We start from the raw sequence: 15514 nt of genomic DNA on the forward strand, positions 1-15514 counted from the left end.
GTATATCAACGTACGAGCTAAGCTGAGCCCCTGCCCTGGTTTTATGCAGCAACTGTTTTAGTGCCTGCTTTGTTTCAGGTACCGCGCTAGATGCTGCACATGCAGCGGTAAAGTAAAAGCTCCTCTGCCGTCGCAGAGCTCAGTCTAGCCTTAGAGAGTCGTAGGCAACAAGGAGATCACAATGCAATGAGTCAGTGCTAGAAGGCAGAAACACAAAAGGCGGTTGTGGACCCCTGACTCAAACTGTGTAGTGGATCAGGTAGGGCACCTCAGAAGACCTGGAAGAGATAAGATTTAGGAGACATTGGTGGGTAGGGAGAGGGAAAGTGTTTTAGGTAGCATAAAAGCAAGTACTAAAACGGCCTAGAGAGGGATGGAAGCAGTGGTGAGATAAATCTAGAAAGAGAAATAGGTGGGAATAAAATCCCACTGGATATGTAGACCGTGTTAAGGAATTTTTCCTTTTACCAGGAGCATTTTGTTTTTTTTTGTTGTTGTTGTTGTTGTTGTTGTTTTTGTGGTACGCGGGCCTCTCACTGTTGTGGCCTCTCCCGTTGCGGAGCACAGGCTCTGGACGCACAGGCTCAGCGGCCATGGCTCACGGGCCCAGCCGCTCCGCGGCATGTGGGATCTTCCCGGACCGGGGCACGAACCCGTGTCCCCTGCGTCGGCAGGCGGATTCTCAACCACTGCGCCACCAGGGAAGCCCTACCAGGAGCATTTTCAAGTCATTTAAATGTTTCATGTAATATTATTAGCACTTATGTTTTAAACCTGACTCTGGCTGGTGTGGGATTGGGCTTGATTTGGGATGGGAGGAAGTGTAGTAGGTAGAATGCTAGATTAGATTTAAGAAGATCAGTTAGGAAGTTGTAACAAGTGTTTCAAGAGCTTAATTTAAGGTTAGTAGGAGCTTAAATTTTCATAGTTATGAGAATGAAGAAAAGAATAAAGGGATGTGAAAAATATTAAGCTGCTAGTAGGATGAGAACTTTATGATTGTATAGTGGGAGGTGGGAGGTGAGAGGTGAGGGACGTGATTAGAAATGGTGCCAAAGTTTCGGGCCTACATGCCCAAGTCGATGCTTGTGTCCCTTAAATGGAACAGTAGCGGAACAGCAGCTATTGAAGAGCTGAGTTGTCTTAAATATGCTGAGTGTAAGTGTTCTAAGGGATATCTTCATTGAACACACCAGCCCACAGTTGGCACGCCAACTGGCAGTATTAAGTGGGCAACTGCATATGTACCAGTCAAAAGGAAGGTAAGAGATGAAAAATGCAGGTTTGAGACCTAGATTCACAGGTCATTGAATTCATAGGAAGAAAACAACATCTCCCAGCATAAAAATAAAGTTCCTCTTTTGTAACTTGTTTCCTTAGGGAGCTGCTTTTCCCCCTGCCACACCCAGTATTGTTTCTGATGTTTTATTTAGAGAGGTTTTATCTCATTCAGAGAGAGGCTGGCCAGGCTGACCATTTTAGGCCACCTTTTACTTGTGTAAGATGTATGGGACATATTTCACCCTATATGACAGTGTCTAGGTCCATACACGTCTCTACAAATGACCCACCTGCATTCCTTTTTATGGCTGAGTAATATTCCATTGTATATATGTACCACATCTTCTTTATCCATTCCTCTGTTGATGGACACTTAGGTTGCTTCCGTGTCCTGGCTATTGTCAATAGTGCTGCAATGAACATTGGGGTGCATGCATCTTTCTGAATTATGGTTTTCTCTGGGTATATGCCCAGGAGTGGGATTGCTGAGAACCTACCTGTATAGCACAGGGAACTCTACTCAGTGCTCTGCACTGACCTAAATGGGAAGGAAATCCAAAAAAGAGGGGATGTATGTATATGTAGCGCTGATTCACTTTGCTGTACAGTAGGAACGAACACAACATTATAAAGCAACTATTCTACAATAAAAATTTTTTAAAGTCTACAGGACATTAAGAATAGTCCTGGTACATAATAAGTAGGCTGGATTTAATATCCCCATTTCATTGAGGAGAAAAACAGGCATATGTGGCAATGGTCACCAGAGCAGAAGAGAAGAATACACACTTTTAGATGTTTTTCCTTTATCGTATGCACCTTTCATTTAGTTAACAACTAATTAACCTTTTTGGAGGATCCAGGGTATATGTGCCATTTGTATGTGCATCGTACATTTCTTCCAGGGTATCAATCAATGAAAGTTTTATTCTCCTAGATCCAGCCCCAGCACACATGCCTGCTCCCTCTCTACTCTTTGAGTGTAATATTTTTAATTTAACTTTATTTCTAACATTTTTACAGTCATTAAATTTGTCAAACAAGTTTTAGATTCTTGGGGCTGAGAGATTTAGAGAGTTATTATTATTATTGTTTATTTATTTATTTATTTTTGCGGTACGTGGGCCTCTCACTGTCGTCGTGGCCTCTCCCGTTGCGGAGCACAGGCTCCGGACGCGCAGGCTCAGCGGCCATGGCTCACGGGCCCAGCCGCTCCGCGGCATGTGGGATCCTCCCGGACCGGGGCACGAACCCGCATCCCCTGCATCGGCAGGCGGACTGCCAACCACTGCGCCACCAGGGAAGCCCGAGAGTTACTATTTTTAAGCGTAAATATTAAATGTCATTTCACAAAAGCACATGGTTTTACCCATGTGGTTGCTCAGAAATTAAAATTATACATTTTTTTTAGCATATTACAACGTTGTTTTTACTATTTAACTCTATAAACATTTGTTGTCACTCTGAAGTAGGGGGATGGACTCCCAGCCATTATTTGGTTCAGATGATGAAACGGATGATGCTACACACACACATCAAGAGGATTTTAAAAGATCTGTCACTCATGTAATGGAGCTTTCTGGGGAGAGCAAAGACGGCTCTCAAGCAGGTCCAAAAATGGCTTGAGAGAGCAAGGAAAAGAGACTGGCTTGGCTTTTATATAATAGCAAGGGGGGTGGAGTGGGGTTGGAGTGGGTTCCATATGCTGGCTGAGGCTTGCATGCTTTGAACTTCCCTCTGGCACCAAAGGTGGGAGCACTTAGGCTTGCCCAGGTGAGGGGGCCAGTGGGGAAGGGGGAGTAGCAGGGCTTGAAAGCTGGCAGAGATCAAGCATCAAATATGGAGTCAGAATTTTTTTTTAACATACAAATTTTTTTTTAAGTCAGAATGTTTTTTTTAACATACAATTTTTTTTTTTAACATAGGGCAATGGCCCGTCCCTTTTTGTGAGTTATTTTGTGTATGTTTGTATGTCCTCAAGGAGCGTGTCAAATTGATGTCTTTGCAAGAGGGTGTGATCAGTGTGATGGCATTACCGTGCTCCTGGAGAAAGTTGGTTGCATTAAGATCTTGTCTGTAAAGACTGTGTGTGAAGGCACGGCTCTTGAGGTACCTCACGGGTAGCCAGGTAAAGGGGGATTGTGTCCCTTTTGAAGTTGAAGGCAAACTATGTGTGAGAGGCTGTTGAAATAGGCACTGAACATGACATATTAGCCAAGTCTATGAGTGCAGAGTATTAGCCGGTTATTGACTGGATGGAATTTATTATTTCAGTAATTGGTATGGAAGCATTAATGGTTGCAGTAATCCACTGTGAGGTTCCATTCAGGTTTAAGAACAGGGTAAACTAGGCTGTTAAATAATGAAGCAGTGGGGAGAATCACTCCTTTTCTAAATAGGTCTTGTATATGGATTTTAAACCTCAAAGGTTCTGTTTAAAATGGGCCATGTTAACTATTTTAACTGATGGGGGAGGGCAGGGTCCATGTGGCCCCGTTTTGGTAAGCCAATTGTAAGTACCAAAACTTAATTCAATTTTAATGTATTACTCATTGGGTCAGAGCAGCCATAGTCCTTATGGAATATGTCAAGGTAGTGGGTGTTATGGCTGTGGAGAATTCAGGCAAGGCATTAGTTCTGATGATTAAGGTGAGGTCTACCTATTTGTCTTCCTTACATATCCTGAAATGTCCTTAGTAACTCCCTTAAGATTATAGGGCGTACCTTGTTTAAATTTAGGGGAATTCCCACATGTAAATCTTAATTTGAGCCCCAGTTTTGATTAAAGCCATGAAAGTTTAGTAATTAGTGCATTTCAGCAGATGTTAAAAGCTGGTTCAGAGTTTAGGTTACCGAGGCACAAAAACCAATTAGCAATCTTCGAAGTTGTTTTTTGTTTGTTTGTTTGTTTGTTGTTTTTTGTGGTTCGCGGGCCTCTCACTGTTGTGGCCTCTCCCGTTGCGGAGCACAGGCTCCGGATGCATAGGCTCAGCGGCCATGGCTCACGGGCCCAGCCGCTCCACGGCATGTGGGATCTTCCCGGACCAGGGCACGAACCCGTGTCCCATGCATCGGCAGGCGGATTCTCAACCACTGCGCCACCAGGGAAGCCTGAAGTTGTTTTTTTGTATAAATTCTTTTAGTAAATTTTGGAATTCTAATTGGGTCAAATTTGTGACCTCTATTTGAGTTTGTTGTCTCCTCCTCCTGTATTCACTGTTTGTTTTTCTTTTGCTGGTTACTGTATATAGTTTTGTGGTGAGGGGCCGGTGGGAGTCCTCGCTACCTTACTCATAAGTTTCTTCCTCCAGAATCGCGAATCTGTGTCATCAGGATTAGGGTCTCCCCCATGGCACTAACCTTCATAGGGTTTAAGGATCCTGGGCTTAAACTGAATTTGAATTAACCCCTCAGCTATGCCACAGGGGAACCATGGATGCTCTTCTCTATAACCCTGAAGATCAGGATCTTTTGTTTTGGCCAGCAGTGACACAGCAGCAGCAAAGACGTTCTGTAGAGTCCTAGTGAGCCATCTGCTTTTAGAGTGTAGACCACACGCTCCACAAGGTGACTCCTCTTCCTGCACGTGAACCCCCACCGACAGACCCAATATAGAGCGTAAGGTATCAGTATTTCCCTGAGCACTTAATAGAATGGGGGCGATGCCTGGTTGAGACAACCAACCAGTAGCCACAGGGCAAGAGTCATTCCCCTGAAGTCACAGCTTATGCTGGAATCTAGACACACGATTCCATCTGAGACACAGATAGATCTGGGCCAAGACACATGACCCAGGGCCACTTCGCTCCCGCCCCTTAACGCCAATTCTCGTTATCTTCCAACTCAGTTCCGTTAAGCCTATCAGAGAGGCGTGGTAGGGCTCAGCAAATGCAGCACAAGCCGCACAGCTTAAAGCACAGGGTTGCCAGCAGGCAGTGCCTCAGAAAAGCTAGCCAGTTAGCAAACCAAAGCAAGAGAGTAGAGAGCCCCTGGAATGGCGGTCATTGCCTAACGCTGCTTATTGTGCCAGTTGTGCGGTTATCCCACAGAGAAGAGGGGGACCCACCCAAAACGTGGTTCAGGTGTTGAGACTGATGATGCTATATATCCACCAAGTGGCTATGAAAAGATTTCGAACTCACATGATGAGGGTTTCTGGCAAGAGAGCAATGTGGGCTACCAAGCAGGTCCAGAAATAGCTTGAGAGCGGGAAAAGGAGGCCACATTGGTTTTCATGGTGGCTTGAAGCCGGGGCTGGGGTGAGGACTCCCATGCAGGGGCTAGGACTTGTGTGGTTGGGACATCCCACTGGCACTAAAGGTGGAAGTACTTGAACTTTCTTAGTAGCATGTCCAGACATAGGGCAGAAGATAAAGTGAGAATGGTGGGTTTTGAAAGCTGTCAACAGCAAACATCGAAAAGGCAGTCTAGTACAAAGTTATGTCGCCGCAATTGCAGAACTCATTTGGCTTAGGCTTTTGAGGGGGAGCAACTGGATATTATTTCAGGATTTTATTATTCTTATTATTATTTTCCCTGAGACAGTGTCATCAGGCATTCCCAGTAAGGAGGTATGTTAGAATATCGGGGGGTGGGGGGGCGCGGGGAGGTGTACTTTCAAAGGACACCATCTTGCTCCACCTTGGTCTCCCTCAGGTCTCCAAGGAGATTCTGATTCATACCCTACCAGTTCCCTACGAATGAAGCCTCCTTGAGCCGTGATTACTGATAGGAGTAAATGATATGGCTTAGGACAGGAAAAAGAGAACCACTTGCATTGTTACTTGAAGGGTCATGGAGAAATGGACGACTTTTGACCTTTGAATTGCTTTAATGCCGAACTTCCTGCTGGTACCAGCTTCTCACTCTTCCCTGGTATGTTGTACCTGTGTTCATGACACTCCCTCTACTTGCAAGGCCCTTCAGGAACCAGATCCTCTCAACCAGAAGCAGTCTTTTCTTAAACACCTGGCACTCTATCTCCATCTTGCACCGTTTATCTTATTCTTTTGTATATTTGTATTATTTTTTACAATCCTTATCTTCTCCTGCCAGGCTACAAGCTACCTGACTGCAGGGTTCATGACCGAGTCATCTTTGCATCCATTACTCATATAATTACTGCTATTAATAAAAAACAGTAGATGTCATATATGTCTAATGAGTAAGTGAATGAATAAATGAAAGAATGAAATTAAATCTTAATATTCTGTGAAAATATACAGTGGCATTTTAGTTATAGCTAGGTAAACTGAGTAAATCACCAAAAGCAAATCCTGGGTTTATTTTTCTAGGAAAGACATGCATTTGACTTGCAGTCACACAAACTCCTTGTGTTTATGCTCAGGATTTCAGTGAGTTACTAAATAATTTTCCTTTGAGGGAAATAAATGTTTTCCTCACCAGTTTTATATAATCCTTCTATCACAAAAAATATGGGTAATCTTATCATACATTTAATTTACTATAATATTGATACTGAGCACTACTGAAAGTTTATGAAATGTCTGAAAGTCTGCTAAGTGTTTTACATCCATCGTTTCTTCAGAACAATGCACTAAACAGTATCATTTGATTATCTGAGGAAACTGACGCTGAGAGGCTAAATGACTCAGTGGTCATAGAACTACTTAAGGGGAGGAACCAAGACTGAACTCGCCACCAACCCATCCCCCGCCCCCACCCAGCCCCAGGCTTACAAAGCCCAAGTTTTAACTACAATATGTTATATTACCTCCACCTGACAATGAGATTTATGGCTCATTTTAAATTTTGTAATTGTTTGGGTTAATGAATGTTGACCTGGAGGGAAAAATCCCTTTATGCTAGCCATTTACAGGAATAACTAAACATGCATGTTTCTGCCAAAAGTCAAGATGCCATCCTAATTACTTTAATCAAATAATTAGCCTTTAGGTTTTAGGTGCAGCTTTCCTAGTGGGATACATTGCTGTGAACGTTTTGCCTCTGCCCCTCCGGCAATCCCACTCTTCTTCCCATAGGCTTTTAAATTAAGAAGCTGAGCAGTGTGGCTGAATCACCAACGCAGGTCTGAAATCTCCCCCAGTGTTAACATGAGAAATTTGCATCAGTTCACCAAGAGGGAAAGGAGGTCTTTGCCCCCTACAGTGGAAATCACATTTTCTGGGCACATCACATTTTCTGAATTAGGTCCTTTTATACATACTGTCCCATTAGTGTATTTTAATTCTCACAACAGCCCTTTAAAACTGTCATTTCCTTTTACAAGATGAGGAAACAGTAGCTCAACAGAGTGGCAGTAGTTCGCAAGTGGCCCCGGGTCACAATAGTTGGGCTAGAGTAAGCAATTGGACCGGGGTGGGGCTGATTACAAAGTTACAGTTTCTTTCTACTACTCTAATGTAAACACGATACAATTACAGCAAAATTATGCAAAAACATTGGGGGCAAACTCAACCACAATTCGATTTGGTAAAATAATTAAAATCATAGAGCGAGAAAGGATTTTAGTGATGATCTGACCCAACTTTCTTATTTTATAGACAGGGAAACCGATGCGGAGGTATGGTGATCATCTGAGGCCACATAGCTAGTAAAGACTTAGAGCTGTGATTCAGATCCAGACCAAGCCCGGTGGCTTTCCCACTAGAATGCATTGCCCGTCCCAGAGCTGCCTAACTTCAGACTTAGTCAGAGTACCATGAATATTAAAGATATCGACAAGGTACAGCCCAAGTTCTGGAGTGTAAGTATTTTGCTAAACACCCTCCTACCTTACCACTGCCTGCTTGTAAAATTCATCCAGGCATCCGCTGTTTCTTACCTGTAATTTGTTTTGTGATCCCTTGAGGAGCTGCACGTCCTGAGTGCAAATCAGCAGCCTAATCAGGTATAAGGTAGAGCCCTGAGTTTCATACTAGACTTTGCCTTCCATTTCCCTCCTAGAGAGCTGGTAACACTTCACTTTTAAGAAGCCATTAATTAGTACTAGACTAAAAGTACAACTGCTTTAAGCGTTACTTGTCTTACCCACAGGAACACAGACTCAAGCCAAGTTTATCCTGCTGATTGGAATAATGGAGTGGCTGTCTGTGGACTTATCTCAGGCTGGAGGGCACACTGGGATTGACCCCCACAATCATCCACATAGTGCCTATTCCTGGCTTTTGAGGAAGCCCAGGGCAATGGAATACAATTCCAAATACTTTAGAAAGACTGTGAAATAACTTACGAGAAAGTAGACACATTAATAGTACTTACCATTTTTTAAAATTGTCTGAACACCTGGCATAGTACTGGGCTCACAGTAGGTACTCAATATTGAATGAGTCATTGCTCCAAAACATTAAATTCTATATAATTACTCAGAATGATCATGGAAAGCAGGGAGTTAATGAACCTATAAGTCATTTGTCTGCCTTTATCTTTTAGCCAATGTGAGGGTGTTACCGGAGGGCCTACCATCACCAAGTCATATAAATAACAGCCAATTAAATAACTGACTGAGGACATACTGTGTATTAGGCACCATGCTATGTGCTCTTAGCTAGAGATTAAAGCTAACCCTCAATAAAGCTGAAATATATGGGCAAATAATTGCAGCACAGTAAATTATATAATAATACAAACATGAAATAGGTAGAGTGACAGTAAAAAGGAACAGGTGACCAGATTTATTTGAAGACTTACGGCTGGTGGGAGGAAATGCCTGAGAAAGGTTTTGATTGGCAAATAGGAACCTGTAACAGTAGGAAAGATGGAAGGTATTATTCGGAGTGGTTGGACAACCCAACCCCACTCTTTTGAACGACTCACCAGAAGAAGATAATAGCTCTCACTGGTTGAGAATGCCAAGGACTGTAGCGGGCATTTTAACATCTACTCTCTCACATCTTACACCCGTCATGGAGACATCATTTTCCAGAAGAGGAAGGGGTAAGTGACTTGGCCCATGGCCATATGGCTAATAAGATGGAACTGGAAGATAAGCGATGCTGTAGTTTCGTGGTTTTCAGAAAGTGTTCTGTAGATTCACGAGTTTTGCAATTGTACACAGGTTAGGTGAGGGGATAAGCCTGTTCTCCAGGCCCACAGGCCTGCTTCAACCAGTGCGGCTGCACTTTGATTTATTACATAATTGACTTGCATGTAAGACTTTATCTGAATAAAGGTATTACTGCTTAAAAAGAGAAAACAACAACAACAAAACAAACAACGGCTATCATTGAGCAAATCAGTTTCTTGAGGCTATACTCTGCAGTTTAGTCAACTTGGTAGATTGAAAAATTGACTGTACTCGGCACAGCCTAAAATATTCACATCAAAGGAACAAAAACATTCAGACCACATTTATTTCCATTCTGAGCCAGCAGATACCTGCCGCATTTGAAGGCCAAGGCATGAGTGTGGTTCAGAGATGGGTTAGACCTAAATGCTGAATGCCAACGGTGACAGCACTTCCTTCCAAAAGCATAGGCAGCTGGAGGTTTCCTGGCACTGCTTATGTCAAGCCAGCCCATAACGTTACATCCATATCTCTGCTGCAAACCTTGTGCCAAAGGCCTCGGCCACCATTATTGCCTCAGCAAGTCCCCCGCTGACAGCAAAGATAGATCTCCTGCTTCCAGGTGCTACCACAGATAAAGTGGCTCTAACGACTAGTGGAGTCATTTGTGATGCACTTTTAATTGGATCAATTTCCTCTCAATTATACAATCTTTAGAAATCGGATGCAATTTCATAATCAGAACATGGGGCTTTCTTCAGGTGAAAAGCACAAGACAGACCAGTTCAACATCATTTCAATTAGCTCCTTTCCTATCCTTTGGCAGCTATCACACGAGAGGCCAAAAAAGCACCACCACCACCAAAGAACCAATTTTGAGCAGCTCGGCTTAGCAGATTTTGCATCTGTGAAAGCAAGGTAATAGTTTTTTGGCTTGCCATCAGCCCTGCACCCAGAGTAAGAGATATGTTGCTTGGTAAACACCAAAGCCTGAGGAACCTTGTCACAAAGCCCCTCACCCACTTCTGGGCTTCCTAAAAGCACAAGTTTCTTCCTTTGTTGAACTGTAATTATAAGGATAAAGCAGACGGTGGAGGCTGAGTTTAGAACAGGGTGTTGGTGACTGGAGACCTTGGGGGCTGATTCTGTACACGTGTATGTGGAAGTAAGTTTTGGATTATCTTTACATAATAGTGCTCTTTGCTGAATTTTGACCCAGGTAGATTCGTACTACTCTCAGAGAATGCAGTGTCAGACGTGGAAGCAAAGCGGCAAGGTACAACTTACCCCTCCCCTCACCTCCCAAATTCCATATTTAATTAAAAGACGTGAATACCAGGGATGAAGAAATAATTATCAATTAGTTAATGCTTGACAGAGGAATGGAAATAAATCCCCAAGCCAAATATTATGCACCGACTTGAGGAAAATACAGAATAAGGACCAAACAGTGTTGCTTTAGCAATGAAAATGAGATGTGTCCACTTCCCCACTTTGTTGGCCGTGGCCCGTGTTGTACAGTTCCACAGACAACTCCTAGCACAGGTCGGTGGGGAGAGGTAATATGAAAACTGATGCGCTCTAGAGAATAGTCAAGAACGTTTGCTGACTATATTAGCATTTATTTTTGTTTATTTCCAACTTCCTATGCTTTGGCATAATTCCAATCCACACGCTCCTTTACGAGGCAAGCGATTTGCAGGCTAAAGCCTTCAACACCAACGAGGGTCGATCCATTCTCTGTCACACCTGCAAGTACAGACCAATCCAAGACGGCACAAAACCCCCAGAGCCAAGAGGTGCTGCTTCCCAAAGGGACTGTATAGCTCCCATGGTGGCACTAAATGAATGGTCTTTCACACTGGTAAAGGTGGGCAGACCTGAGACATCAAGCCACGGGAATACGATGTCTGAAGTGTCACTGAAAGGTAGAGGAGGCCCCACGAAATGCATGCACACTAAATGCAGCGGAGCTGAAGAGCAAGTGTCACAGATGGAGCATGTTACAATAGGGAGGAGTAACGGACCAGAGTTAACAAAGCCAAAAGGGAGGAAAATCAACAAGGGTTCAATACACGGGAACATTTCAAATACAGGGGAAAGAGGCTCTCTGCTGAAGCCTTAGAAGTGCCTAAGTTCTAATTAAACATCCGCTAACCTCATATCACGCGTCCTATTTGGGGTAACGCATGTGTTAAAGCTCTAAACCTAGGCGAGGAGAGAATGCAAATGAAAAACACCAGAAGACGGAGCTTCTAAACTTCTAGGACTAGCCAGCTGGAATCGGGACACAGGCCAAGTCTACACTACAGCACCACCAACAACCAAGGAATAGGGAAGGCGAGTCGCTTGGGGCGGGGGAGGGGGCAGAAGAAACTGCTATTTCCCGGCCCCTAGGGGGTAGAGTATCTTCTCAGATGGTAGCTGTAAATCTTGATGCAGTGATCCCAACAGTCCAGGACCAGCAGCTGCCCCTTGGGTGTCAGGGCGATGCCCACTGGACAGGTGAGTCCCTCTCGGATAAGGACACTGTGGCCCCCACCCTTAGGGAAGTGGAGGATTTCTTTGCGACTGCTGTCAGCCACGATGAGGTCGCCACGGGCATCCACACACATGCCAGCGATGCAGCGGAAATCCTCGTTCTCCGAGAAGAAGTGGCTAATCTGGCGGCCCAGCTGCCCATCGGGGCCCACGGAGCCGATGGAGAAGCCGCCCTCCAGGTGGTGCTCATTCTGCCGGCTCTCCAGATTGAGGCCCAGGCCCTGGGTGAAGTAGACGGTGCCCTCGGCGTCGCAGGTGACAAACTTGGGCCGCACGGCGCTGCACAGGCAGCTGTACTTGACCACCCCTGCTCCTCGGTCAACAGTGAAGCACCAGAGCTTTCCACCTTCCACATCAGTTACCACAAACTGGCCAGACGGAAGGGCTGTGATGCCCCAGGGCTTGCTCAGCTGGCTCCTGTGACAGGCCACGCAGTGGCCATCCAAGGTGTACACCTTGAGGGAGTTGTCGTAGCTGTCAGTCACGCCAATCAGCCCTTGGCAGTTCATGGCAACCGAGAGAGGAGTGAGATTGGGCAAGTCAGCCCCAAGGAAGCTCAGCACAAAGCTGTCGATGCCACTGGGGCTGCGGCGGATCTCCTTCAAAAAGCCTTTGCGGGTAAAGACTTGTATACGGTAGTTGCCGCGGTCGGCAACCAGCACTTCGCCTTGACTGGTCACGAAGAGACTGACTGGGAGGTTGAACATGCCCGGAGTGCTGCCTTTGGCCCCCATCTTCTTGAGAAAGAGGCACTGCTGGATGTTGGCGGCTGCGTCAGAACCCCGCTGCTTAGCAGGCGAGGCCTTAGGGCTAGCGGCCACTTCCTCAGGGCTCATGTCCATCTCTCTAAACGTGACAGAGGGAGAGGCAGCAGAGGCTGCAGCCTCCATGGCCCAGGAGTCTTCCATGCTGACCGTACGGGGCTTCTTAGCCGCCTGCCCGACTTGGAGGGGGCCGACGTGGCCGACCTTAAGGAGCTCCACGTCCTGCAGGGTGAGCTCGCGGGGCAGGCTGGCGGTGAGCTCTGGCTCCTCCTCGTCCGCTGTCTCTTCCAGCAGTGCCACGTCTGCCTGCTTGATCTTGGCCAGGAAGTAGTCGCAGCGAGACACGGCCTGCACCTCGGCGATGTTCAGCAGGTAACTCTGCTCCTCCACCGCCTGACTGTTAGACTTTTCAACCTCGGCCAAAGAGCCTGTGAAGAACTTCCGAGAGCGAGCCAGCTCTTCCTGGACCCTGCGCTCCTCGTGCCCGTACTCCTGGAGGACTGCTTTATACCGCGCCTGCAGGTCCCTGGAGACCCCTTCCAAGGCTGCCTTCCGGCGCTGCAGCTCCCCCATAAGCTCCCGCAGACGGGCCAGCTTCTCTCCAAAGGCCCGACGCCGCTCCTCCGCTGCTTCTTTGACAGGGAGCGTACAGTGGCCGGGAGGTGGGTGGTCCGCCTCCCGGCAGGGCTCGCATAACACCACGCCGCAGCTCCGGCAGAACTGCCGGGGCAGCCGCCGCCCGCACGACCGGCACATGAGCAGCCCCACGGCCTCGCTGAGCCCAGCCGTGTCGAGGATCTTCAGCACCGTCAGGTTGTCCGTCAGCTGGCTCAGGCTGGTTATGCGGGTAATCTTGCTGCAAAAGGGGCAGCGGACCCCATTGATGCTACTGGCCAGCAGCTTCTCCAGGCACTGGCGGCAGATGGTGTGGCCACAGTGCAGGAGCTTGGGCCGCAGCTGCTCCTCTGTGAAGGACTCCATGCAGATGGGGCACTCCAGCACTTCCCGCAGGGCGTCCAGGTTCAGGTGAGAAGCCGCCGCCGCCGCCATTGCTGTCGCTTCGCAGGGGCCTCTGCGAGCCCAGCCCAGGACGGAACAGCTTAGTGTTCACGCCCCAGAGGGTTGGATCCTGCCAAAGAGAAAAGGAAGCCGTCACTCCACTGCCTCTACGCGTTAGATCACTCCACTCAAGAAACATTTAGAGAATGGCTGCCGTCACTCAGTTCAGTCACCGACTGGTTTGGAAAGGTAAATTGGGGAATGGCGATAAGGAGTCTTCAGAGCCAAAATGACACCTTGGAACTTCATTCTGATGAACACAGAGAAACAACGCATGTTTTGGAGCCGGGAACTCATATGAGCAAAGCTTGAATGGAGTGGGGGAAAAGGCAGAGAAACTAGTCTGGAAGATACTGCAAAACTGCCTGGCGAAAGTTACAGGCAGCCTGAACTCGGGAGCAGGTGGTGGGAATGGAAGGAAGATGCATTTGAGCAAATATTCCATAAGCACGATCGCTAAGATTCGTTAGCTGAGTGGATTGGGGTGGGGAAGTGGCAGAGCTACGACAGCCAAAGACTCGAGCCCGGATGATTTGAGAAATGGTAGCCCCTTAGCAGGGACTTAGTTTGGGCCTGAAATACCCCCTCCTACAAGCAGTACATGCCGCGAATGCTCCCACCCTCCTCGATCCACATATGCTCATGAAGTAGAACCACAGAGAGCTCAGTGCTCTCTCTGCAGCCTCATGTCAATGTCAGTTTATACCCAAAATAAGAATGAACAGATCCAGCAAGGTGAGGCACAAGGATAAATTCAGCCCTTCTTACATGCAAATCCTACAGCTGCACCTGTGCAGTCTTGTGACCTGCAGACGGTCAACCATCGAGAGGGAGCAGGAGGAAGACCAGTTAGCTTGGTTTTAAGGGCAATGCGGCAAGCTGAGAAAAGCTTTGCAAATGTCATGAATTCTTTCTCCACCCATATAGAAGAAGGGGAGTCAGCGCGGACATACGTGTTACAGATTTCCCCATATTTAGCTTTGTATCACAGTCTGACAGATATTCAGGAGCAGACATGCACAATCTGTCTAAAGTCAATCCAACCTCCCTGAAACCCCACTTTCCTTCTACTGGAAAGAAAAGACTATACATCTAGTGCGTACTGTGTGCTAGGTACCATGCTAGATGCTCCATATACTTAATCTCATTTAATACTCATAGTGACCCTATGATGTAAGTACTATTTTCATTAACCTATTTTACAGATGAGGAAGCTAAGGCTCAGAAAAACTGGCTCAAGGTCACATGTTGCAAACACGGTAGAACCACGCGGTACAGATATCTTTAACTTTATTTAACCCAACATTACTTCAAGCTTTTTTTTTTTTTCCCCTCCGTCATACAACACTTACCATACTCTGAGAAATGCTGCCTAACAGCGTAGAATTGCCTCCACAATTAAGAAGCCCGAGGTTTAGCTGCTCTAGGGTGGGTTAGACTGCTTTATTAGCTGAGTGACCCACTCCCAAACACCAGCCTGGCAACCTCTTGTGATTCAAATCCATGCCTCAACAGAATAACACATTACCACATACTATGAACCTCCATGTGACTACGCTGTGAATGCGGAACGCTTAAATGTCCTGGGTCTGGCTGCAATCGTATAGAAACACTGATAGAAACCTCAGCTCGGGATCCATGCAAACCTCCTCAGTTCCAAACCAATGGTTTCAGTTCTCTCTTCCATCATCTGGGACAGCAGACTGAGGGCAACATTTGGTGTCTGGGTCCCGAGCATGTTACTTTACAGTGCACAGGGACATCTGTTCTTCTCAGAACTGGCAACTGCAGATCAGCTAATTAAACAAGTCTGCCAACTTGTAAAAATACCAGCGAATTCTTTCTCCAGTTTTCTGGAATATCATACCACCTCCTTCAATTA

The 15514-nt window shown here is 46.3% G+C and overlaps 2 protein-coding genes across 6 annotated transcripts in view; one reads left to right on the forward strand and one right to left on the reverse strand.

The window, feature by feature from the left end:
- Positions 1 to 15514, forward strand: part of ASTN2 (astrotactin 2) — a 911658-nt gene that overhangs the window by 680607 nt on the left and 215537 nt on the right. The window lies entirely within an intron of this gene.
- Positions 10870 to 13702, reverse strand: TRIM32 (tripartite motif containing 32). Its single transcript, XM_059071231.2, has one exon. The coding sequence runs from the start codon at positions 13621 to 13623 to the stop codon at positions 11662 to 11664; it is 1962 nt and encodes a 653-aa protein (XP_058927214.1). The 5' UTR covers positions 13624 to 13702; the 3' UTR covers positions 10870 to 11661.

This window comes from Kogia breviceps, chromosome 8 (assembly GCF_026419965.1).
Source record: "Kogia breviceps isolate mKogBre1 chromosome 8, mKogBre1 haplotype 1, whole genome shotgun sequence".
NCBI classification, from domain to species: domain Eukaryota; kingdom Metazoa; phylum Chordata; class Mammalia; order Artiodactyla; family Physeteridae; genus Kogia; species Kogia breviceps.